Source organism: Pteronotus mesoamericanus, unplaced genomic scaffold (assembly GCF_021234165.1).
Source record: "Pteronotus mesoamericanus isolate MK-2021 breed Mesoamerican mustached bat unplaced genomic scaffold, CSHL_Meso_final contig_557, whole genome shotgun sequence".
Lineage (NCBI taxonomy): Eukaryota > Metazoa > Chordata > Mammalia > Chiroptera > Mormoopidae > Pteronotus > Pteronotus mesoamericanus.
This window is the reverse complement of record NW_026555200.1, coordinates 1306147-1328993: the sequence shown is the minus strand read 5'-3', so window position 1 is coordinate 1328993 and position 22847 is coordinate 1306147. Positions and strand designations below refer to the sequence as shown.

The following is a 22847-nucleotide window of genomic DNA, read 5'->3' as shown; positions in this document are numbered from 1 at the left end:
AAATAGGTGGGTCAGGAAACCCTGTTGAAGGTTGGCCTTGCTGTGGCTTGGGCCACATTAGTTGGGTATAAAAGAGAAGAGTGACCTCAGACGGCTGGGCCCATGACTTAAATCTGGGAGTAAGAGAACTAGTGATTTTTGTTTTGCAGTGGCCTCTTAATATGGCTGCATCAAAACATCGATCCAGAAGCCCAAGATGGGACTAAGGAATAAGAAGCCACCAGGTGCATCCCAAAGAGCTTGGAAGTGGCTTCTACGCTCAGCAAGCAAGCAGGTGGCTCTATTTTAGGGCCCCAGGAATTTGTTCACAAAGAGCCTGTTATACTATGACTATGTTACATGGGTTTTTATACCATGGGTCAAGTCACAAATACCTGTGTGTAACAATTTCGTATTATGAGAACATGATATCACCCAGAGCAGTGGATGCATTTGGTGTGCCGCCCAGATCCCCCTTTTGATTTTGTGAGCTCATCCCCACCTCCTATGACTTTGTGGCTAATAGCTACAACCGTGATCCGCTATAGATGATTACCTGTGGGTTAGGAGTGCCTGCGAGCCCATTTAGAGAGCCAAGTTTTCATAGCCAGTGACCGACTGGTGCAGGCACCAGATGCCAGAACTCTGAGCTGCCACGTAGGCCTCCGAGCTCTCCGGTGGGCAGGCTGAGGCTGTGGCTGAAATCACAGCCTTGTTTGGCTTCCCTTTTTCCATCTTGCTCCCTTCACTCCCTTCATGGTTTCTCCCAGAGGCACTTCCTTAATAAATCACTGCTTTCAAATGCTCATCTCAAGGTCTGCTTCTGGGGAATTTCACAAAAACACAGTCAGACCTTACAGTGGGTGTTGGTCTTGACCTTGGGCGGTGGCCATGTAATACACATCCACTGAGTGTGTGGAGGATTTCCCAGCACTTGAGTTATGCTTGCCGAGAGCCCTGACCGTGCCCAGAGGAGCAGGGTTGGTGGAGCCAGCAGAAGGCCCGCGTGTGGTCTGCATCGCCCTAGGCTGTGTCCACGAAGCAGCAGTGAACATCACACCGACAGCCACGTGATTTCCCATCTGCCCGTTTATTTTATTGCTGTTGTATCAGGCTCTTACCCCCCGCCCCCGATCTTTGATCTGCATCATGGCCTCTTGTCCAGAAACCTCAAACTGTGCCATCTTCATGACAGCCCTGCCCTCCTACAGAAAGTATTTCAAAATAAAGATTGAAAGAGGAACTTTGCTGAATTTTGCAACACAGAAGTATATTCTAGGCCTCCACTTGTAGGAAGTGGCGGGGGGTGAGGAAGAGCAAAGAATTCATGGAGCTGGGGAAGAGGGGGCGTCCACGCAAAGGGTAGTCACACAGGTCGGCAAACGAGATGGGAGCGGGTGTCCGAGCCCTAAGGTTCCAGAGTCATCAGGAATTACTGACTTATCGACGGGGAGAGCGTCAGAAAAACCTATAAACACACACCATCTCCACATGGGAGGCATTTGCTTCCCCTGAAGATAGACTAAAAAAAAAAAAAAATGAAAGCAAGCCTGAAAACCCACATTAACCAAACACACACACGACAAACTCTAAATCTCCAGAAAACACCCTCAAATAGGCACTTGGTGTCTCCAGCTCTGGGGTTGGAGAGAAGATGTGGGGCTTTGTCCCCCTAAGGCAGGGGCCACTGTCCCCACAGGGGGCCCAACGGCTTCTGAAGTTTCTGGGATCTGATCTGTTGGGTGGTCCTGGCCCCCCTGGATGGGAAGGAGGTCTGTTTCATGGGGACCCCCTGCCTCGCATTTCACTGAGACAGTGACTTGCAGGAGGCTCCGTGACCCGTGCGTTTTCTGAGTATAGCAGCCTGGCACTTCTAAACGGCACTTCATGAAAGGGTAACACTGGCTATTTCGATGTGGGCGTGGCCTGGTGGGAACTGACTGGCTCCATGAGGCAGGGACCGTGTGTCCAGCCTGCGACTAGCCACTATATCCCTAGAACCCAGCACTGTGCCTGGCACTTAGTAGGAGCACTGGCACTCAGTCATGTTTATTCAATGACTGAACGAAATAATCTGGGCAGAAAATCCCTTTCTCCCAAGAATACAACTTTATCATCTTTTCATTGGCTGTGAATTGGTTCTTTTTAACCTTCAATGTGGAATTGGAATTCATTCATTCTCCTGACATCAGCTGGCCTTAAAGGAACTTTTGTTAGGTGAAGTGGAGCCTTTTCAGTTGGTTATGTCCAAATGAGGGGGTCTCCAGCAGATGCGCAGGTGAGCTTCCATGGGATAATCGATCCATCCCTAAGGCCAGCAGCCAGCCCAGAATGGGTCTGATGTCTGGGGAGGTCTTTAATTATGTCCTGGGGGAGGGTCCAGTGATGAGAAAGTCCCGGTCTAGCTGCCCAAGGGCCTGGTATTGGAATAGGAAGCAGAGGCACCATGAGAGGCGGGAGGTCAGGGACAGACCCAGGAAATGAGAACCAGGCAAGAGAAGGCAGGTATGGCTGACCCCAGGGCTTCTTTGCACACTGAACTCTCAGGCCACAAGCATGCTGGTCTGGGGAGAAACCCCCAAGCATCTGGGAGAGCCTGTGGCCCTGAGGAGGATGAGGCATGAGGAGCATCTCAAAAATGGAGACAGCTGCTCTGATAACATCTGCTTCAGGGGAAGGTGCTAAGAAACATTATTGGACCCGCAGGGAATGCGGTGTGGGGGGGGGGGGGGGAGAGGCGGGGCTAGCTGATGTGTCAACACTGCAGAGAGAAAGCCAAGGGGCGAGGGGCTGGGAAGGCTGGTAAGGAGTGAATAATGGGGGCCACCACCTGGAACCCCAGAGGGGGTGAATTTGAAAGGATGAAAAGCAGCTGGAGGTCCATCAGGGTCCCAAGGTCCCTTTCCACGTGACCTACATTGACCTTTGGGGCATGGCTCCCAGGAGAACTGGTGAGCCCAGAACCTCCTTCCCTTCACCTTCATTCAATTTTGTACAAGAGAAGAAGGCTTCTTTGGGGAATGATTTGGGTATGTGACGTTTGGTTTTGTTTTTCATATTAGGGCTGTGCTGCTACTGACCCAATGCCCAGCTGTTTTTCAGGAAGGACCGAGTTCCGGCTCACTGGGGGCGGCTTCAGTGGGTGCTGAGGGTCTTCGAGGGAAGGCAAGGCGCAGACATCCCAAATCCCTCCTCAGCTCCTGAAGGTCTCCCGTGCATCGGTCAGGCAGAGGGAAGCCCTGGAGGAGAACTCAGGAAGGGACGGAAGTGCCACGTCCCCTGTGATATGGCCCTGAAAGCTGGGTTTCCTATTTTTTATAATGCACGCACCTGGCTGAAGCATCCACTGCCAACAATCCCATTGCCAGCCACAGACCTGACTGCTTCCCTGCACGCTCCTTCATTTTACAGATCTTGGTTGAGTTTGATAACTGATCATTTGGGGAGCCTGTTTTTCCTTTTCCATGCTTTGACACCCCACTCTTTTGTTTTAAATTTGCCGATAGAGAGTAAGCCTGGGAAACCCTGGGCCCCCACCCTCGGCTCCAGTAAGAGCAGACCCCCGGGCCCGTGCATCCTCTCTCTCCCCACCGCCTCGCTGGGTGGCCCCCGGTGTGCTTTGTAATTTCCAGGTCCTGTATGTTATAAATGTTTTCCTTTTTTGTTTTTTTCCAAGTTTCTTGATGGCTATCGCCGAAGGGCTTTCTGCAACCCTAAGAACTGCAGGGCTGGCCCAGCCACCGCACTGGTTGTCGGTGGGCTGAGACCGGCCCACAACAGCCCCTGCAGGTCAGGGCACCATGTGCCACCATTTGAAGGGGAAGGGCTTCCTGCGGACGTTGGTGCCACAGTGCACTTCTCCCAGGAACTTGTGGTAAGCGGAGATGTCGTCGATGAAGGTGCAGCAGAGGCCCAGGGGCTCCAGCAGGGAGCGCACGTGAGTCTCCAGGCAGCACACGTCCTCGACCGGGGGCCCGAACGGCTTGGGGATGCCCAGGTCCTTGCCGAGCACAATCATGTTCACCTGTGGCAGAGGGCAGGGCATTAGCTCCTGTTTAGTGAGCTCCTACTACACACCTGGCCCTGTTCTAAGCTCACTGGACCCTCCCAACCACTCTCTGAAGCAGGTATTGTGATTTATCCCCCTTTACGGATGAGAAAACTGAGGAACAGGACGGGGCTAAGCAGCGTATACATGGCAGAGCTGAAGTGGAAAAGCAGACCACCTTCTTCTGTATGTATGAGCCTGTGCGTGCCTGTGCACATGGCTATATATGTACACATCAGCACTTGCATGTATAGGTATATATGTATTCACAGGTACAGGTGCGCACGCGTGTGTACGTGTGCATGTATCTACGTGTGTGTTCTCTTCTCTATCTCATAGAAGTCTCTTCTCTGTAACAAGAATCCCCCCTGTCTATCCCCTGTCCACAGAGGCCCTTTGAACCTACACAGCCCTTTCCTATCTGTTTAAGATAAAGGTTCCCAGGAGCCCAGCGAGGCAGCTGAGACAAGGATGTCTCCCCTCAGAGGGAATGAGGCCCAGAGAGGGCAAGTGCCCGGGGTGGGTGGGGGAGGCCACACAGCAGCTCAGCCAGGGCTGGGCCTGGATGGGGTGTGGGGTCCCGAGCGCCTCACCATGTTTGGGAAGTAGGCTTTGGCCTGGCGGTTCTCGCCCATCTTGAACAGAGCGGGCAGATCGATGATGTCCTGTTCCGTCAGCCCCAGCTCCTTCTTGAGGATGTCCCGGTTCCAGTCCAGGCAGCGCTGGGAGCGGGACAGGAAGGGCGGGCAGGCAAATGAGAGGACATCCCCGCCACCTCTGTCAACTCTACTCCTGTCGGCCGCGCCAGACCCAGGCCCCCAGCACCGCAGGGAGCTCATGCTGCACCCCCGCCCTCTGCAGCGCCCCTCTCACCAGGGCTCAGGCATGGCAGTGACAGAGAGAGCGGGGGAGAGGGTCACAGCAATGACGCTAGTGAGTGCTCAGCGTCTGACTATGTGCTGGCCACACAGTATCTCCTTGACTCTTCAGCCCACTGCGTGAGGTGAGAGGAAGGGTGAGCATGTTTTGGATTAATAACAAAAGCCCTGCCCTCACCTGGAAGTACTGGTTCTCCTGCACAAGGCTCTCATTGGACAGAATCTTGTTGATGGTGATTCGCTTGCTGCTCATCCCGCCCAAGCCTGTGGGGGTCAGAGGTCAGGGGACAGTTTAGCCTCAGTTGTGCCAGCTTCTGGGCTAACTGCCAGGAGGAGGGAGATGGGGCTGGGAACAGGCAGGGGCACAGAAGGGCTCTCCCAGGGGATACGGGGCCCCCTCTGCCTGGGGAAGGCAGCACACACTCCTCTCCCCAGGGTTGGCCCTGTTGCCTGGGCCACGGAAGGGGCAGCAGCTGGCTGCCTTGCCCTTGCTCTGGCCAGAGGGTGGGGTGGCACAATTAGCCACCTGAATCTTCCACCTGGAGCCTGCTTCTGAGGATGAGCAGCCCTCCAGGGTGAGTATGGCAGAAGCAGGGTGCCCAGAGGCATCACCTTCCGGCTTTCCAGACCTGCCCCAAGCACGGCGCCTGCCCTGGTCTGTGCCGGCATCTGCCTCCGAGTTCCCCTGAGGGCCCAGGTGGCCTCTGTCCTGACCAGCAATATCCAATGCTCACGGAGCACCTATTATGCGGCAGGCACTCTCTCAGATGGTTTACATGGATTAGTTCATCTTCCCCACATTTCTGTGAGGCGCTGCTAGAATTAAAGATGAGGAAATGGAGGCCCAGAGAAGTTACGTGACTTGTCCAAGGTCACACAGCTAGTGGCACATCCTGTTCTGGGAAGAGTCACTGGTCCATTGTACTTCCCAGTTTTGTAGCTTGTCAGTGGCAGAGAGATTGGGGTTCTCACCCTGTCCCTGAGCTGTCTCCATATAACCACTTGGACCAATTTGTACAAACATAATGATTCCTAGAGCCTATGGGTAGCTTTGGAGGTATGTTTAATATAGAAAGTAGCCTCCAGAAAGTCAAGACTTATGCCTGCCCATGAAAGAATAGTAAGTCCCGTCAGTGATGAATTAAAAAAGGACAGTGGTCTTAGACTGGTCCTGTCTGTCCTGGACACACTGCCTTTGGGTGTGGAGGACAGTGATGTGAGCATCAGCCCGATTTTGGAAGTAGGTACACTGGAGAAACCAACCTGAAAGTGACGAAAAGTAACTTAAGAAAAACAGAAGAAACTGGCATGGCCTGTCTAAGGCAGCTGCACTGTGTCCACCTGATCAGTTTTCCTTCTTTCCATGATTAATTTAAGAGCAAACCCCATCCCTGTCTACGTCTGTCCCGAGAACGCGGGTGTCTCAGTGACGCAGTTGTAATTTCTCCCTCTGGGGCTGACAGGGATGGCTGTATACCAGGCCCGTTGACTCCCACGCTTCTTTCTGTCCCTCCAATGCATTGTGTACACTTCTGTCTTCCTTTCTGAAACACAAGCTCCTCGAGTGCAGCTTGTACATCAGGTTGGAACCGTTGAACGCTCTGCATGTGGTGCCATTTAAAGCACACTCGAGGTCCTGAGGAAGCTCGTGGCGCTGCTGACGGTAAGGAGCAGCAGGCAGCTTCACGGTCCAGCTGGCCAAAGCGAGGGTCGCCAGAGGCCAGGCTGCCTCCCACCGTCATGACAGCCCTGGAGCGGACCAGACACCTACAGAGGTGGAGCTGGGTGCTTAGGGACAAAGAAGTCATGGGCCCCATCCTCCTGAGGGTCCCTCTGGGGCTCAGCTGCCCGCTCCCTGCCAGGGCCCTGTGGGCACTCACCTTTAAACATGATGGCCTCACCATAGCCTTCCTTCTGCTTCTCTCGGAAGAGCTTGTAGCAGGCCGAGGTGCTGGCCATGAGCATCCGAAACTGCTGCAAGAGCGTCCAGAGGGACAGTGTCAACAGACGGGAAGTGGCCAAGGAGCACGCGGGAGCCCCCGCCCTGAGGGCCCCGAGCCCTGTCTGCCTCTGTATGTCTCAGCCTCCCCACGCCAGTGGCGGGGGCTGCGGGGCAGGGCTCTCCCCTTTCAGAGGACTGCTTCTCGCCCTTCCTGCTACTGGAATTCCTCCACCTCCGACGCCACTGAGGCAAAGCTCAGAGTCAAAGGGGGCCTTGGATGGAGGGGAAGAGCTTCTTCACGTTGCCAAGAGGCCAAGCCAGGTGCACAAAATGTCCAGGGTACGAAGTTGCAGCCATTCCTTTCACGTGAGAAAATGAGAGCACCGCTTGCAGAGGCCCAGGCCCACCCCCCATGCTCTCTGCAGCACTGCGGCCGGCACAGCAGCCATAGCCCGCGTGGTTCTTGGGCATTGGGACTGCCTAGTCTGAACGGAGATGTGCTTTTTTATTTTCCTTTTAAGATTTTAAAAATTTATTTATTTTTAGACAGAGTGTAAGGAGGGGATAAAGAGAGGGAGAGAAACATCATTGAGTCGTTGCCTCTCATATGCCCCCTATTGGGGACCTGGCCTGCAACCCAGACATGTGCCCTGACTGGGAACTGAGCCAGCAACCCTTTGGTTCACAGGCCGGTGCTCAGTCCACTGAGCCACAGCAGCCAGGGTGAGATGTGCTTTTAAGAGGAAAATATATACCTGATTTTAGAGACTTACAAAACCCCCTACAAAATCTGTCATTGATAACTTTCATATTGGTTACCTGTTGAAATGCTAATATTTTGGATATATTGGGTTAAAAATTTACCTGCTACAGTGACAACATACAAACCAGCTTCAGACTCCTTTGTCTACTTCCTCTAGATTCCGCCTTCTGCTGACAAGATAGGACAGGGGCTCTCCACTACCCTGTCCATTCCAGCCTCAGGGGCCAGCTCACCTTTGTGCCCGGGATGGGGACGAAGGTCATGAACTCGTCGACGTGGCCCACGGTCAGCCAGTCCGAGTAGAGCTCCACGGGCGCCTGCACCTGCTGGGCCTGCAGGAAGTCCCGCACCACCTTGGTCATCCTCCGGCCGCCGGACCTGGGGCGGGGTTGGGGAGGAGGCCGCTTTTCAGAAGGTTGTGCACTGTGCCTCTCACAAGAGTCCTGTGGCCTCTGGAGCCCAGCCTGAACCCAGGGTGGCAACAACAGAGAAGTCCTGGGAAGGGGGCTGAGCTGCCAGGAGGAGGGACCCTTGTACAGGCTGGAAAGTGTTTGAGCCAAAGGGGAAAGAAGGAAGTGTTGGCTGCAGCCAGGGCCTGTGCAAAGGGCCTGGAGCCCAGCCTCCAGTCCCTGATGGTGTCAGCGGGTGTGAGGAGGCCAGCTCCTGTGCTCAGGGGTCTTGCTTGGACTGCTGGAGGGGGCTATGGCGCAGGCATGGCTCCAAAATCTGTCTTAGCCCTTGTGTCTCTTTGCTACATTAACATCTACTTAATTCCTTTTTAATCGGGTCAAGTGACACCTCCTCTAGGAAGCCCTTCCTGAGTTCTGGACTCCTCGATGTCTTTAATCTCCCCATTACCCTTAGACTATAACCGAAATCCTTACAGAGGACAAAAAACTCCTCTCTGATCTGGCTCCTGCCTGACTCTCCTTCCTCATGTCCCTTTTTTCCTCCTTGTTCCCTTTCCTCCAGCTACCTGCTAAGCCAGTTACCACTTCCAGGCTTTGCCCTTGCTGCTCCTTCTATTTGGAATGTTCTTTTCCTCTGCTCTCCCCATGGCTGCCTCTTTCTCATCACTCAGCCCTCAATTCCAAAGTTACTTTCTCAAAACCACAAAAGCTAAAGTCCTCTCACCCCATCACTCTTTATCATGTGATCTTATTTTGTCTTCTTCATTGTACTTTTTAGCACCCAGAAGTACCGTATTTATTTTCTAGCTTCCAGGTTTATTTCCTGTACTTCCCCCAACCTAATGAAGTCTCACTGAGAGCTGGCACTATGTCTGTTTGACTCACTGCTATATCCCCAGAGCCTAGAACGATGCCTGGTACCGAGAAGGCCCTCAATAAATATTTGTCTCTAAAAGCCCTCCCTGAACTCCCCACAAGTTTAGGGACCCCTCCTTGGATTCCTCTGGCTCCTCATCATTCTTTATATCACTGTACCCCCATTTCATGTGTTTTCCCCATTTACTTGAAGGTGGGGGGCTGGGTTTCACGTTGGGAACCTCATGCTTGACAGAGGGCTTGGCACTTGGCTGGTGCTTGGGAAGTACTTGTTGAATGGATGCGTGGCTACTGAGTGGAGGGAGAAGGACAGAAAGGTGGGCAAATGGTCACTGACAGTGCCAGTGGCCTCTACGAAGAAGGTACAGCATCCCGTGTAGCTCACAGGGACTTGGTGCCCAAATCCTGGCTGGTCCTATATGTGCAGGTTCCTGACAGCCCTTTTGTGAAGCGAGGACCCACAGTACTCACTATCTCCCCAGCGACTGCCCTGACCAAGGAAGAATCTGTCTCTTCCTTGATTGGTGGGTTACCTGGGGATGGAATGAGGGTGTTGCGGACAGGTTACAGAGCCAGGGACTCAGGCTTTGGAGCGGGGCCATGTCTCCTCCTGATTTTTGCGTATGAGCACCCTCAAGGGTTTGCCGGTGTACTCCCGCTCATCCTCGTCCTCTCTCAGTATTCCTTCCCTGGACCCCTTCATCCCTTCTCTACCTGGTCTATAATCTCATTAGATACCTTCCCGTTTGGAGAAGAGAGGTTTTTATTTAGTTTTATATTTGATCCTAATTTATGCTAAGATGTACAGGCTAACTTAGTTTTCTTTCCATGAATGTCTACATCCTATCAGAGAGTCATGGGAGAGCTTAATGTTCCCAGCCACCCGCTCCAAGCCCAGGCCACTCCTAAAGAGACCGAGGAAGCTCCCCGGCTTGCTGCCCCCGGCCCCACCCTGGCTTCTCTTACAGAGGAAAGCTGCTCCCGATGAGGATCCGGCCCAAGGGGTATGTCTTGCCGTTCACGGTCACTGGGGGACTCACTTCCAGGTTCCCAAAGGAATCAAGGCTGGTGACAGGCTCAAAGAGGGGTTCCCGGGTCACGTAGCCGAAATCTGGGCCCTAGGCAGGGAGCACACACCCATCATTAGTGTCCTGCAGCCAGAAGTCCTTAGCCCCAATGTAGCCACCTTCTGATGACCACCTTTGGCCTGGCACCGTGGGTGCTTAGCCTCTGGGAGGGAGGTCCCCTGTGGTGTTCTTATCCCACCAAAGAGCAGGGCCTGGGAGACGGAGGCTGAGTCTGTGAGCACGTTGTGGGGGTTGAGTATGAATGTGAGCATGTAAGTGTGTGTGCGCGTGTGTGTGCGCATGCATGCATCTGAGTTTCTGCATGTGCCTCTATTTCCCAAACGTGAAGGCATGTCAGTGATTTTGGGATTTGTCTTCATTTTGTGCTATGGATGCCCCTGCTCATCTCTTCATGTTTCTGACCCTCAGTCCCCCCATCCATCAAAGAGGTGTTGGATTAGGTGACCTGAGACAAGGGCATAGATTGTATTATTATTCCCAGAAACTTGCTTCCCCCTTCTTAGTAAGAGGATTTTCCATCCTGAACTATTGCTGTGTGACTCCTGGTATCTCCCTGTGGAAGGAATATATATCCCTGCTCGGTATCAGACTTGGTCACATGACTTGCTTTGGCCAATGAATGGGAGCAGAAGTGAATGTCGCCCAGGTCAGAGTGGAAGCTCTAAGTCCCACTGTGCATGCCTGTCAACCCTCTCTTCTCCCCTTGTGCTAAGAGAATGGCATTCCCTAGACTGTGGCTGTGCCTGCCGCCTGGGCTCTAGAATGAGGAAGCAGAGCAGCAGGCAACCAACCAGCAGCCAACACGACTGCAAGGGAGAAACGGTCCTTTGTTGTTGTCAGTCATTGAGATTTGGGGGTTGTTTGTCACTGCAGCCTTACCTAGTGAAAGCTGACTGATACATGCAGGAATGGCAGATATGTAACATATATGACATTTCAACCTATTCCCAAACAACCGTATTTGTCACTGAGCCCAGATATAACCTCAGAATCTTTAATACAGAGCTTCAACAGAGTGGAGTTGGCATAACCCAGAGGTCCCTAGCTCATACAGCCTTGGTGACCCTGAATTTTAAGGTTCCTCTGATGATTTTTTTGGTAAAAAAAAGAAGTAGGGACCTTGCTTGGAAACTTGCATTAGGGTCAGGACTAAGCTTGTCTGACAAAAATCCTTGTAAAACAAATGCGGAGTGGGAAGACTTATGGCTTAGGCTGGCCCAGCTGAGTCAGCAGGGACAGCTGCGGCAGGTGCGGTGGATGGCTGGGCTTAGCGCCTTCTCGCCTGGGCGCCCAGGAGGGCAAGGTGCTGTTTGCCGGAGGCTGGGGCAGCTGGGGCCTTACAGCATCACGCAGGCGGGCAAGCACGCGGCCCAAAGCTGGGCTTGGCACGTCCCCCAGGGCTACAGAAGCAGGCCAGCCTGGGACGCTGACGCTAGGCGGTGACCCGCGGAGAGGGAGGGCAGGGCTTGGGAGGCCTCAGTTCTCCCGCCTGCAGCGGCCCCGTTCGACTCTACCCCTCAGGGTGTTGGAGGAAGTGGACAGTCCCCACTGCGGGTAGTATCGGGGCTATAGAACGATAACCATAACAACAGCTAATGCTGGCACCGTGGCAGGTGCAGCGCGGATGCCTTATAGAATGCCTGCCATGTTCGCGCCGATCCCGTCCGACGGTGCCGCTTCCATCCCCGTTTTACGGAGGAGCAAGCGGAGGCTTCAGGAGGCGGAGCTGCTCGCCCAAGGGCACGCAGCCGCTAATGGGGAAGCAGGACTCAAGGCCGGTCCGCCTGGCAGTGCAGGCTTGGCGCTCACACCAAGGGCTGCACCCCTCCCTGCGCTGGGGCAGATCGGTTAGTGGAGGTGCTCGGGTAGCAGGGGTGAACCTGGCAAGGGCTCACCTCTAAGAAGAGTGGAAATTGCTTCTAGAATGGGGGTGGGGGTGGGGTGCGGTGGTCAGAGGGCTTAAAAAAAATGCCCTGAAAATCACAGCTTAAATGAGCTTTGAAGTTGGAACTATGACTATTGACAATTGCTTAACTATTAATTTTCCTCTTTGGAACTTATTTTGCTGCAAGTTGGACGTGGGGCAGCAGCAGAAGTCAGGGCCCCCGCCCTGCCTTTGTCTCCCACAGGTCCCATTTTTCATTTAGCAGCAAACTCTCCCATTTTTCGGAAAAGCATGCGTTAGCAGAGTACGAAAGGACCTTAGAGGTCACTATTCCAACGAGTCCATTTTGCAAGTGGGAAAACGAAGGCTGTGGGAAACAGAGTAACTTGTCAAGGGTGCGCAAGGCCTCCTGACCACTCTGTCCTGTAAGAGTCCCCAGGACTGCACCTGCCCTCCCCTCGCCCTTCCCAACGCGGCCCCCAGCATCTCACCAGCAGCTGCTTCACAGGGAAGTCCTTCAGGTTTCCGTCTCGGGGGGAGTCCAGCACCACAGGGAAGCCTTTGTGGGGGGCCTCGATGTAGCCAAACTCGATTTCATCCTGCGGGGACACCAAGGAGAGCCTTCAGAGGAGCCCAGAGCGCTGCCAGTGAACGCCGGCCAGCCTTCCCACTCTCTTCCCGACAGCGAGCCGCGGCTGTGTCTTTCCGTGGGTATCCTTCCGCCGACGGTCTCTGCACATCCCCAGCATGGGTGTGTTCATACCAACCCCGTTTTACAAAGTGTAATGGGTAACATCCTGTATACATTTTCCTACAAGTAACACCTTACCTTGAAGCATATTCTGTATTTATAGGTTGGTCCCTTTTTATGCTTACCCCATCCCCCGTGGATGGACATTTGGGTTGTTTTACAGCCTTTTGCTACTTCGGCTGCAGTGAACTGCTTTATTCATTTATGCTTCTGAGCACACGTGCATGCATGAGCTGACAGCAGAGTTCCCACACATGGAGCTGCTGGGTGCCGAGGTGTTGACGTTAAGCCAACTCTCCTTGCCTGAGCCCTGGGCCACGTCCTTCCCAGCCTGGGGCTCCTCACCTGGATCCAGCGGTCCCCTCGGTTTATGTACTGGAAGCAGACCTTCAGGTCACATTTGGTTTTCTCGACCAGGTTCTTCACCTCTTTCAGGAACAGGTAATTGTCCTTCATGCTGAGACGTTTAGGGAAGAGAAGAAGACCAGAAGAAAGGGTGAGGAGGGACGAGGCTCAGCCCACTGAGGTGGCAACAGCGGCTGGCACCTCTAGGCTGTGCTAGGCAGGTGAGGCCACGTCTGGGTTCACGGGCATCTTTACAAAGGCCACCAGACTAAAGGGCCAAGCAAATGCACCTATGCGTGTGGTGTTGGCCAAGGTCATGAGCAAATAAAATGAGGAGGGGAATTCTCATCCCCACCTGTCCCAAAGCCTGGTCTCTAATTCCCAAGATTTCCAAAGAGGGGGTGTTCTTAGTTGGAGGCAGGAGACAGGCCAGGACCTCAGGGTCCTTTGGGTGTGGCCAGCAGCCACCTGCAGGCAGTTCTTTCCCCTGCCTCTCATCTTACTGCAGCTGTGTAGCACATAATAGGTGCTCAATTAAAGGAGGGCCGAATGAATGAGATGACTATCTATTGCAGGTAGATGAATATCTATCTGACTCCACAGTACAGACTAAGAATAAGAAGAGAAATGGTGACTACTATTTTTCAGAGCGCATGAACTCTGTGCCACACCCTTGGACGAATATTTTGCCTGCTTCATCTCTTTTAAGCCCCACAGTGACCCTGTGATGTTAGCATTTCAGAGAAATGGAGGCACAGAGAGGCCAAGTGAGTTGCTCAAGGTCACAAACCTAGTGAGTGACAGGGCCAGGATCTGAGCTCAGGTCTGCCTGTCCTCGAAGGCCCAGCGTTAACCACTCGGCCACACAACCCCTCTGCACTGTGGCCACTGCTTACCAGCACACATACACAGACACGGGAGGGAGGGTGTTGGGGGTCATGATCCACGGAGCAATCCGGAAGATCACGGTGTCCGTGAAGATGGGTGTCAGCGGAATCTCCTGGATGTGGGAGAGAAGGGGCAGGGCATTGGAAAGTCTTGTCAGGGTGCTTTTCATCCCTGCCTTCCAAAGTGGGTGAAGCCGGTAACAGTAGTGCATTTATTGAGCACTTACTGTGTGCCAGGCCCTGTGGTGTTTTTACATGAACCAATGCATTCTGCCCTACCCCAGGGGGTAGATACACTATGATCCTTGTTTTACAGATGGGGAAACTGAATCACGAACCTCTGAGTCACAGAACTTTTAGGTAGCTACCCAAGGTCACAAGGCTAGCAAGTGGTAGAGCCCAGATCTAAACTCAGGTTGTCCGGCAGCTAAGCGCACACGCATGCCCACGTTCTGATCTTGCCCTATCAAGGTTATGCTCCTGAAGTCAGCCCACAGGAGGGCTGAGCCAGCCACGGGCCTTCTTCTGTTTTCACTCTGAGCACCTTGTCCTTTTCTGTGTGTGAGCATCTCGACGTTGTTCAGGGAAATTTCGCTAGGTCCAGATTGTCCTTCGTTTTCAGGAAAGGCTCAGGAAACTTGCCTGGCTCCCAAGGGAAAATGAGATCGGATTCTCAGGTTCCTTTGCTGGAGTGGCTTTGAAAGTTAAAGGAAACTGGACCCTGCACCGGACGGGGAGGCTGGGGGAGGGGCTGTGGGTGCGCCGGCCCTTCCTGCACAGGTCTGCCTTTGAGTCTCTGTGGTGCCCGCTGGAGGGGCCTGTCTGAGAGACCCTGATGGCCGGGCTGCTCCAGGCACCACTGGAAAAGCCCCCTCCCGACCAGGGCTGTTAGCGGTGCCTTTTCTGCCTCTCTTTTTTTTCCCACGGACTTGAGGGTGCTTTGTGAATGAGTCCTTACTGGTTCCAATGCTCATAACCCTCCCAGGAAGTGGGAGCTTTTGTGGGAAACCAAGGCACAGGGAGTCAGTTCACTTGCCCAGTGTCTTATGGCGTTGAACCTGGGCAGTCTGACTCCAGAGCCCACTCTCATCAATCTAAGACAGACGCAGCCTCGCCTGAATGTGAATGGTGGGGGCGGCATCTAGGTCTCCACGCCTGGACTCCCCCTTGGTGCTCTGAGGGGTGTGGAGCATGGTGGGGGGTCCTGGGCATGGCCCTCTCGGAGGAGCCCCACGTGGCGCCCAGGGGTAGCCCCACGTGGCAGAGGCTGGAGCCCTCACCTGGGACACGTGCTCCAGCAGGCTGACGTGGATGGAGACCAGGCCTGGGAAGCCCTCGTCGGGGAAACGCAGGCCTTCCACAAAGAACAGCAGCTCTGCAGAGCCGCCCGTGTACTTGACCACATGGTAGAGCTTCTGCCGGCCCAGGATATGGACGTAATGCTGGCCGAAGAACGGATCTGTGGGGGAGGCGGACCAATATCAGACCCTGGACCCACCAAGAAGGGGTCAGTGGGGCGGGGTCCTGATGGGGGACAAGATGGCAGAGTAACTTGTCCTCCAGATGAAGAGAGGAAAGCACAAGCAGAAAATGCCACCGGAGGGACCATGGCCTGGTCATCATGCCAGCATTACTGTGTGGTACCCATGTGGCACTGAAGCCACCCATGTGGCTTGGGGCTTCCTTGTCTATAAAAGGAGCTAACTCTCCCAGGAATGGCACACATGAAATGAGGGCAGAGGATAATTGGGCAGCTAGTGATGTTGAGGAAAGATATTACTGCTCCTATTTTACAGACGAGGAAACTGAGTCTCAGAAAGGAGAAATGGCTTGTTTGAGGTCACATAGCCAGTAAGTGGCTGAGCTGGGACTCAAAGTCACATCCAATTCCGAACCCCAAGCTCCCCTCCCAATTACAGAAATAAAACACCAATGTGCCCATTTGCACCAAAATCCCCCTCCATGTAACAGAAGCCATACTGGCGTGAAGTCCCACGCGTGGGTCTCTGGCTGGCCATTTTCGTGGCTGGGAGGACAGGCAGGTTTGTCCAGTGCCCCTGCACCTCTGAAGTCCCTCAGCATTCACAGTGCTGTTCCCTCTGCTCGAAACAGTCGCCTCCCTCCTTCTTTCAGGCCTTCATTTGCGTCACTTGGGAGAATCATGCCCAGGTCCCTCAGACCCCAAGCCAAGGGGCTCTGTGTGGAGCTCCCACAGTCCCCATCCTCCCCTGCTCTGCCCCCAGCCTTTCTAAAGGGGCTCGAGCTCAGTGTTTGCTTGTTGGCTCCGAGAGGCGGTCACCTTTGTGGAGGCAGAAATGGGCCCAGCCAGTCCAGCACGTGGTCATGTGTAATACATGTCCACTGAACCGATGGGCCAATGGCTCCCACTCCACTCCCCACGGGAGGATTTTTAGGCCATTTTGGAGCACATGTACTGAATTAGTACTCTGTGACCAGCACCAGTGAGGACTTCGGGGGAGACAGAGACGCAGTATCTCTGTTTAGGAGCAGTGCTCAGCGGACGGTAAGGTAGAGCAGAGACGGGAAGCGTCATAACACAGCTGCGGGATGAGAGACCCCATGGCGTTACTGGGGTGCGGAGGGCAAGGGAAGGGGGCGGGGTGGGAAGCCTGTGAGCAGAGGAGGGTAGCCTTTGAGACGTCCTTTGGGGTGGCAGAGTGGGGTGCAGTGAGGAGAGAGGATACTTGCACTGGCCAAGGCATGGAGGTAGGACCCTATGCAGTTCCAGAAGGAGTTTCTTTATGCCCTGCAGAGCTGGAAGGGCAGAATCAGGCTCAGCTTAGTGCTATTGCCAACAACAATGTTCATGGTGAATGACCAGTCTCCCAAGGGTTAGAACAGGTAACCAGAACAGTCCTGGACTGAATAGGGTGGTTGGTTAAAACTTGGAAAATGCATGGAGGAACTACTGAAGCCCGGCTTAGGATGGCTCCTCATACAGGACCATGTGCTCAGCTAGACCCTGGTCATGCTGGATGGGGCAAAAGCAAGTTTACAGTTGTTCACATGGAAAATAATACAATACTTAATACATAATAATACCAGAACGAACTCTGAGTTTTGCATATGCACAACTGTAAGACTACTTTTCCCTGCCCTGTACAGCTCACTGAGGGCGGTGGCCTGACTGGTTATGGCTTCCTGCGCCAGAGAGACCTGGGCTCCAATACCCCTCTGGCTTTAGAAGCTGGGAAACCTTGGGAATTCACTCATTCTCCCCTAGCCTCAGTTTACTCATCTGTTAAATGGAGGATAACAGTACCCCTGCCGCATGGTCGTTACAAGATAAAATGACACAGCACCTGTACCTTCGGTAAACTTGGTGACCACGGGTAACCATCGGGAACACAGCTAGGACCTGCTGTCATTACCCACAGATGGGTCGGCACACCCCTTACTGCAACACTCTTGACCTTTTTATCGAACGGCTCACGCACAGAAGGCAAAGAAACAATAATACCTCACGTCATCTTCTCTTGGATGGGCCCAAGGAATGGGGCATATAGACTCAGGCACTGAATGTTCCAAGGAACTTCTCACAGCCCAGTACAGAAGGTGAAGTCCTTCTCATTGAGAAATGACAGTGCGTGCTCCTGTCTCAGTCACTGAGCAGATCCAGAGGGATCTGTATAATTTAAAAAGTTGCCCCCAGGCACTCTGGTTCTTCCACGCCCATACCTCCAGGCTGTGCTTGAACTGGGCTCAGGGAAGAGATGTCTGCCTAGAAGCTGACTCATCTTTGCAGAAAGCTCCAAAGGTGGTGGTGGGGGGGAAGGGGCTCCCCAAGGGTCGGGGAGAGCAGGGGCCTGGGGGTGGGAGGGGAGCGAGGTCGGGTGGATGGTCCTGATCTTGCCCATCAGCATGCAGTTTTCTCCCTCCCCTGGCCTGCGATTTACGCGTCTCTCTGGCAGCCTGAGCCAGCTCCAGGCAGATGGATTCCTCAGTGGGAACAATCTAGCCACTGTCCCCAGGACTCTCCTTCCCCTGTCCCCTGTCCCCAGCTGGGTGTAGGCCCGCCTGGGCATGGCCGGCTCTCCCCGCAGGAACCAACAATGCCCCTTTATTAAGCGACCCACATGCCTCTGGCTGGGCCCGCTGGCCACCCTGTCCTCTCCTTCATCCCAGGCACTGGGCCCGCTGGGTGCATGGTATGGTTTGGCACGACCTGTCTGGTCACTTTGGAGACATTCCACCTTCAGGTAGTGTAATCAACCATTCTGGTTTGTCTGGGACTGACCAATTTTCAGGGCTAAAGCCAAGAAGGCCCTGGGCAAGCGGACAAGGTGGTTCCTGCATCCTTGTGGGAAGGGGTCAGACCTCAATCCCGGGATCCTGGGGCAGAGGCTGAGGCTGGAGCACAGACCCTGGGTCTTCCTCACAGCACTGGAGACTCCTGCTAATGAGTATAATTAATAGTCATAACAATAATCCCAACAAAAGCAACAAGTGCCATCTAGGGATAGCGTGGCACGGGCCAGCTACTGCCCTGAGTGCCTGACCCACGTTCCTCTTTCATTCCCGTCACCAGCTGGACAGTCAGGCCTCTTGCTGTCCCCAGATCACATCACATAAGAGGAACACCAGGCGTGGCCTGCTGAGACTTGCTTAGGTCTGGGGTTTGAATCTCCTAGGCTTCAGAGCTCCCTCTCAGGGTCCCTCGGCCTCCAGATCCGCCTCTGCCTTTGGGTGACATAGGTGACACATGACATTCCTGTGACTCAGCACATTCTCAGGTGTGCTTGGATTTTTGACAAAACCCCAAAACATTGGCATGGAAGAAAAAGAAACTGCCACAGATGGATGGTTTTCCTCCTGTTCTTTACTGTGACAGTGAGCATTCACCCAGGATTCGGCACTTTGTGGGAACTGACTATTCTGGGGCCATTGCTGCATCTGGAAGGCCACCCCCTGCAGGACGGCGGCCCGGATAACACGGGCTGGGGACTGGTGCCCAAAGCGCTTGCACTAGAGTCCTTTTTTCCTCGTCTGCTCAGAACCATCATGGATGGCAAGTGACGGAGGAGGGATGTGGTTCCGGGGCCAGACCTCAGTCCACTCCTATCAATAAAGAGAACTCTTTGGATAACACCCAGGCGTCACTGTTAGCAATGGGGGTTCACTTTCATAACTCAATGTCATGGTCAAGAAGCCCAGGTGAAGGTCCTGTCTGGACCGCGCCAGTCCCCACAGGCAGCCTCTGCCCCGCGGCAACCCTGGCCTGGCCAGGGGTAAATATCAACAGCTCCAGCCCCTCGGGGCAGTGGAGCTGGCCTGACTCTGGGGACATTCCAACCTGCATGAGGTCACTGCCTGAACCCAGGGTGGGTCACAAGGAAGAGTGGCTTCAGATGGCAGCTGTCCATCGCTGTTCTGACTAAATCACTCCCTGAGGTGAGGGTCCAGGGTCCCCGTGACGCACTCCTCATGGTGACTGTCCTGGCTGGGGTGGGCCTCCAGAGCTAGGCCAGAGATCCTGGGTCCCCAGGCAGCTGGACACACAGAGGAAGCCCCACCCTGCACCCACGGCAAACTGTAAAGCCAACAATTTTGCCTAGAGAGCATTTTAACACATAAATCAGATCTAGGCAGTCCCTTGCTTGAAACCCTCTAATGGCTTCCCACTGCCCTCAGAATCAAAGCTAAGCCTCCTCTGCATGCCGTGGCCCCTGCCCAGCTCGCTGACCTGGATTCCACACACCCTCTTGTTCTGGGCTTTCTGCTCCTCCAAGCTGGGCTCCTCCTCCGTGCTTCGTCCATGCTGTTCCCTGTGCCTGGAACACCCTTCCCTCAGCTCATAAACACGCGGCTCCTTCTCATTGTTGGTTTGGGTCTCAGCTCAAATGTCACCTGCTCAGGCTAGCGGTAGCTGACCTCTGTCCCTGCTACCCTCTGTCATGGGGTCTGTGTCATTTTCTCCAACCGTGCTACATATGACGTCTCCCTGACTAGGCAGTCACCTCCCCAGGGCAGAGTGGGATGGCAGAGATCATTGCGGGGACCCCAGTGCTGAGATCAGCACCCAGCACTGAGGAGGCTCAACCCACACTTACAGAAAGAATAAGTCAGAGCACGCAGCTCTGTGGCGGAAGTGTGTTCCCTGCACAGTGGGGACCCGCCAAGAAGAACAAGGGGGTCAGCTTCCCCAGGTGCCTACAGCATCATCAGGGGCTCTTTAAAAGTCAGAGGCAGTTCTTAGCTCATAGAAGTCTGTGATGGGCCAAAGACCCCTGAGGGGCCCCTGCCTCAGGTATCACGAAGGAGATGTGACTCCTGAAAAGATGGACCTCACAGCCCTCCCTCCCTTCTTGCGGGGAAGATGGGCCCCTGGGTTCTACAGAAACCTGCGTCACTACTGCCTCCTTTGAGAAAGGAGAGGTCTCTCCCGTGGGGCCTCCTGACGTCCCAGGATGACTATTGCTATTACCAGCAATGTAACTTAGTGATCGTTCCTATTACTAAGAGGCCCAGCTCCTTACTAAGAGGCCGGCCCTGGGTCCCTCCAGCACCTGCACGCGAGGGGCCGCAACTGCTGAGGGGAGGGGTCTGGGGAGCCTTAGAGGGCAGAGCTGGGCCCCCGTGGGGGCAGCTCAGTGAGCAGTGAATGGATCGGGACGGCCGGAGGGCTGGGCTGCGGTCACTCACTATCCATGTAGAACACGCCCACTTTGTCCGAGTCCGACATGGAAATGTAGAGGACGATCTCGTATCCCGCAGGGAGGCGGTCCGGGCCTTTGGTCCGCAGGATCATCTGGGACATGTCCTTGAGGTCTGAGGGGTGGACGCAGGAGGAGATTAGAATGAAGAGACTGGCGGCTGGAATGTTGGCTTACAAAGGACTATTGTTACTTTTATAATGAGGACAAAGAAAGCCCCACACATGTGTATTATGGAAATTGTAGAAAAGCATAAAAACTGGCTGTCATCTTTAGTACTACAGGCGACCATAGCTTTTTGGGAATTCCCTTCAAGTCCTTTTTCTATGTATGTGTCTCTTCTTTAAAAACATGGTTCCAATTGAACTCTATCAGTAGTTTTGTCTTCTCTTTTTAGCAAAAGTGAATATTTGAGTCCACTACCCCCAGGAGACCTAAGGTCACTTCTGCCGCACCCTCAGCCCAGCCAGGGCTTGGCATGAGAGTTTCCATTGCTCCTCCCGGGCCCAGCCCCGGGTGCGGGTCCTGCTGGTACCTTCTTTGCTGTAGACCTTCTCGTCCCTGCAGTCTTCCTTGGGCAGCCAGGGTGTGTCTCGGTCACAGTTCACCAGCAGGATGGCCCCCTGGCCCTCCGGGCCCCAAGTCCAGGACGCCTGCGTTGGCAGGGACAGAGGTCAGTCCCCTCTTCTCTACCTTCTGGCAGGTTGTCCCCACCCCAGACTTCACCGGACCCCACAGGGATGGCCCCAGGAGGAGAAAAAAGAACAGCCACCACCCACTGGGGCAGCTGTGACCTGACCAATGCGAGTCCCACCTCTGAAGTCCAGAGATGGTCTGTGTAAGCAACAAAGGCAAGTTCAGGAGGGGGACGGATGATGGCAGAGAGAGACACAGACTGGAGGGCTGACGAGCCACTCGTGAGCCTCATGACTGGCGCGCCCGTGACTGGGGAGGGGTGGAGGCAAGAGGGGGAGGGGACCAGAGAAACGAGCATTCTGCTACATGCTCTGAAGTCCCCAGAGGGGCTCAGGGGAGGACACCTAGATGGGTAGACATGCAGCTGTTTGCAGACACTCTCTGAGTGCTCCAGACGGGACCTGCAAGGCGATCCACTTTCTGCGCTGCAGCCACAGTGGTTTAGAATAAACTCCAACCAGATCACGTTGCTCTCCTGCTTTCATCGCGGTCAGAGGCTCCCTGTTGACTCTGGATAAAGTCACTGTGGCCTGCGAGCCCCGGTGAGACCTGCCCGCCTCTCCATCTGCACCCCGCACCCCGCGCTCTTCTCGCTCACTCTGCTCCCCGCACACTGGCTGCTCTGCAGTGATGCCAAGCCCTCAGGCCTTGGCCTGCTCTGGCCCCACTGCCTGGAATGCTGTCCTGTCTCCCTGCACCTGGCCAGCACCACTCCTCCTTCCGGTCACAGCAAAACTGTCCCATTTCCCCCTGAAAGCCTTTACGATCCTCCAGGGCAGAGTGGCTTCTCTGAGTTCACACTCACAACATTGAACATGTTCTTTTTGGAGCGGATTTGGGACAACTGTGATGAAAAGGCCGCCCATGCCATTCTTTATTTAATGTGGGCCCCCCAAGGGCAGGAGCTGTTCCCCAGGGCCTGACCCAGGCCTAGAATATAAAAGATGCTCAACAAATATTCATGAAATGATACACACAATGTAAAATGTCACTGGTTCACGTGGAGGAAGCCTGGCCCTTAAGTGAGCCAGGCCCTTAGGTGAGTTCAGGCCCTCAGGTGAGTTCAGACCCTTAGGGCTGTGTGATTTCAATAAGGCTGCAGAGCTCTGCAGGCTTGGGCAGGGCTGATGCCTCAGAGGCCTGCGCGGAGTCCATTGTCCCGTCTTGGGGCCACCGACACGGAGAATGTATGTGCAATGCTGGCTCAGCTGCCTCGGGAAGGCAGGGCCAGGGCGGAGCCCCACTGAGGAGCCTGGTAGAAGGGACTCCCCACCAGGCCTGAGGCCCCTCTAGCAACGGGCAGGGAGTTTGGGGCCAGATGCTAGTCTCCAGGCTCCTTGCCGGCGTATTTATTTAACTTTTAAAAGTATCCATCTATGTATAGTTTAAACCAGGCTTTAGTTTGTTATGGGAAATAATTAGAGGATGTAACAGAGCAAAACCAGTGGAGTTTACAAAGTGGATTGAGGCAAAAAGTACAGAAGAGAACGAGATGGAGAACACAGTGCTATTTGCACAAGTTAAAAATACATGCATGCCAACGAGACCAGAGGTTTTGCAACAATCATAAGAACCAAAAGAGACACATTAAACCCCACTAAAATGGTCCTTTGTCGGTGAGCAGA

General features: G+C 54.1%; 1 protein-coding gene across 1 annotated transcript in view; it reads right to left on the bottom strand.

Annotated features, from left to right (window-relative positions):
• Positions 1 to 3544: 3544 nt before the first annotated feature.
• Positions 3545 to 22847, bottom strand: part of PADI2 (peptidyl arginine deiminase 2) — a 38879-nt gene continuing 19576 nt past the window's right edge. The window contains exons 5-16 of the mRNA XM_054579619.1: positions 21062 to 21179; positions 20516 to 20641; positions 15133 to 15311; positions 13862 to 13965; positions 12966 to 13077; positions 12361 to 12468; positions 9863 to 10014; positions 7844 to 7988; positions 6786 to 6879; positions 5084 to 5169; positions 4621 to 4749; positions 3545 to 4003 (exon numbers count right to left, since the gene is read on the bottom strand). Coding sequence (XP_054435594.1) covers positions 3770 to 4003; positions 4621 to 4749; positions 5084 to 5169; positions 6786 to 6879; positions 7844 to 7988; positions 9863 to 10014; positions 12361 to 12468; positions 12966 to 13077; positions 13862 to 13965; positions 15133 to 15311; positions 20516 to 20641; positions 21062 to 21179 — 1587 coding nt within the window. The 3' untranslated portion in view covers positions 3545 to 3769. The remainder of the gene's footprint in view (positions 4004 to 4620; positions 4750 to 5083; positions 5170 to 6785; positions 6880 to 7843; positions 7989 to 9862; positions 10015 to 12360; positions 12469 to 12965; positions 13078 to 13861; positions 13966 to 15132; positions 15312 to 20515; positions 20642 to 21061; positions 21180 to 22847) is intronic.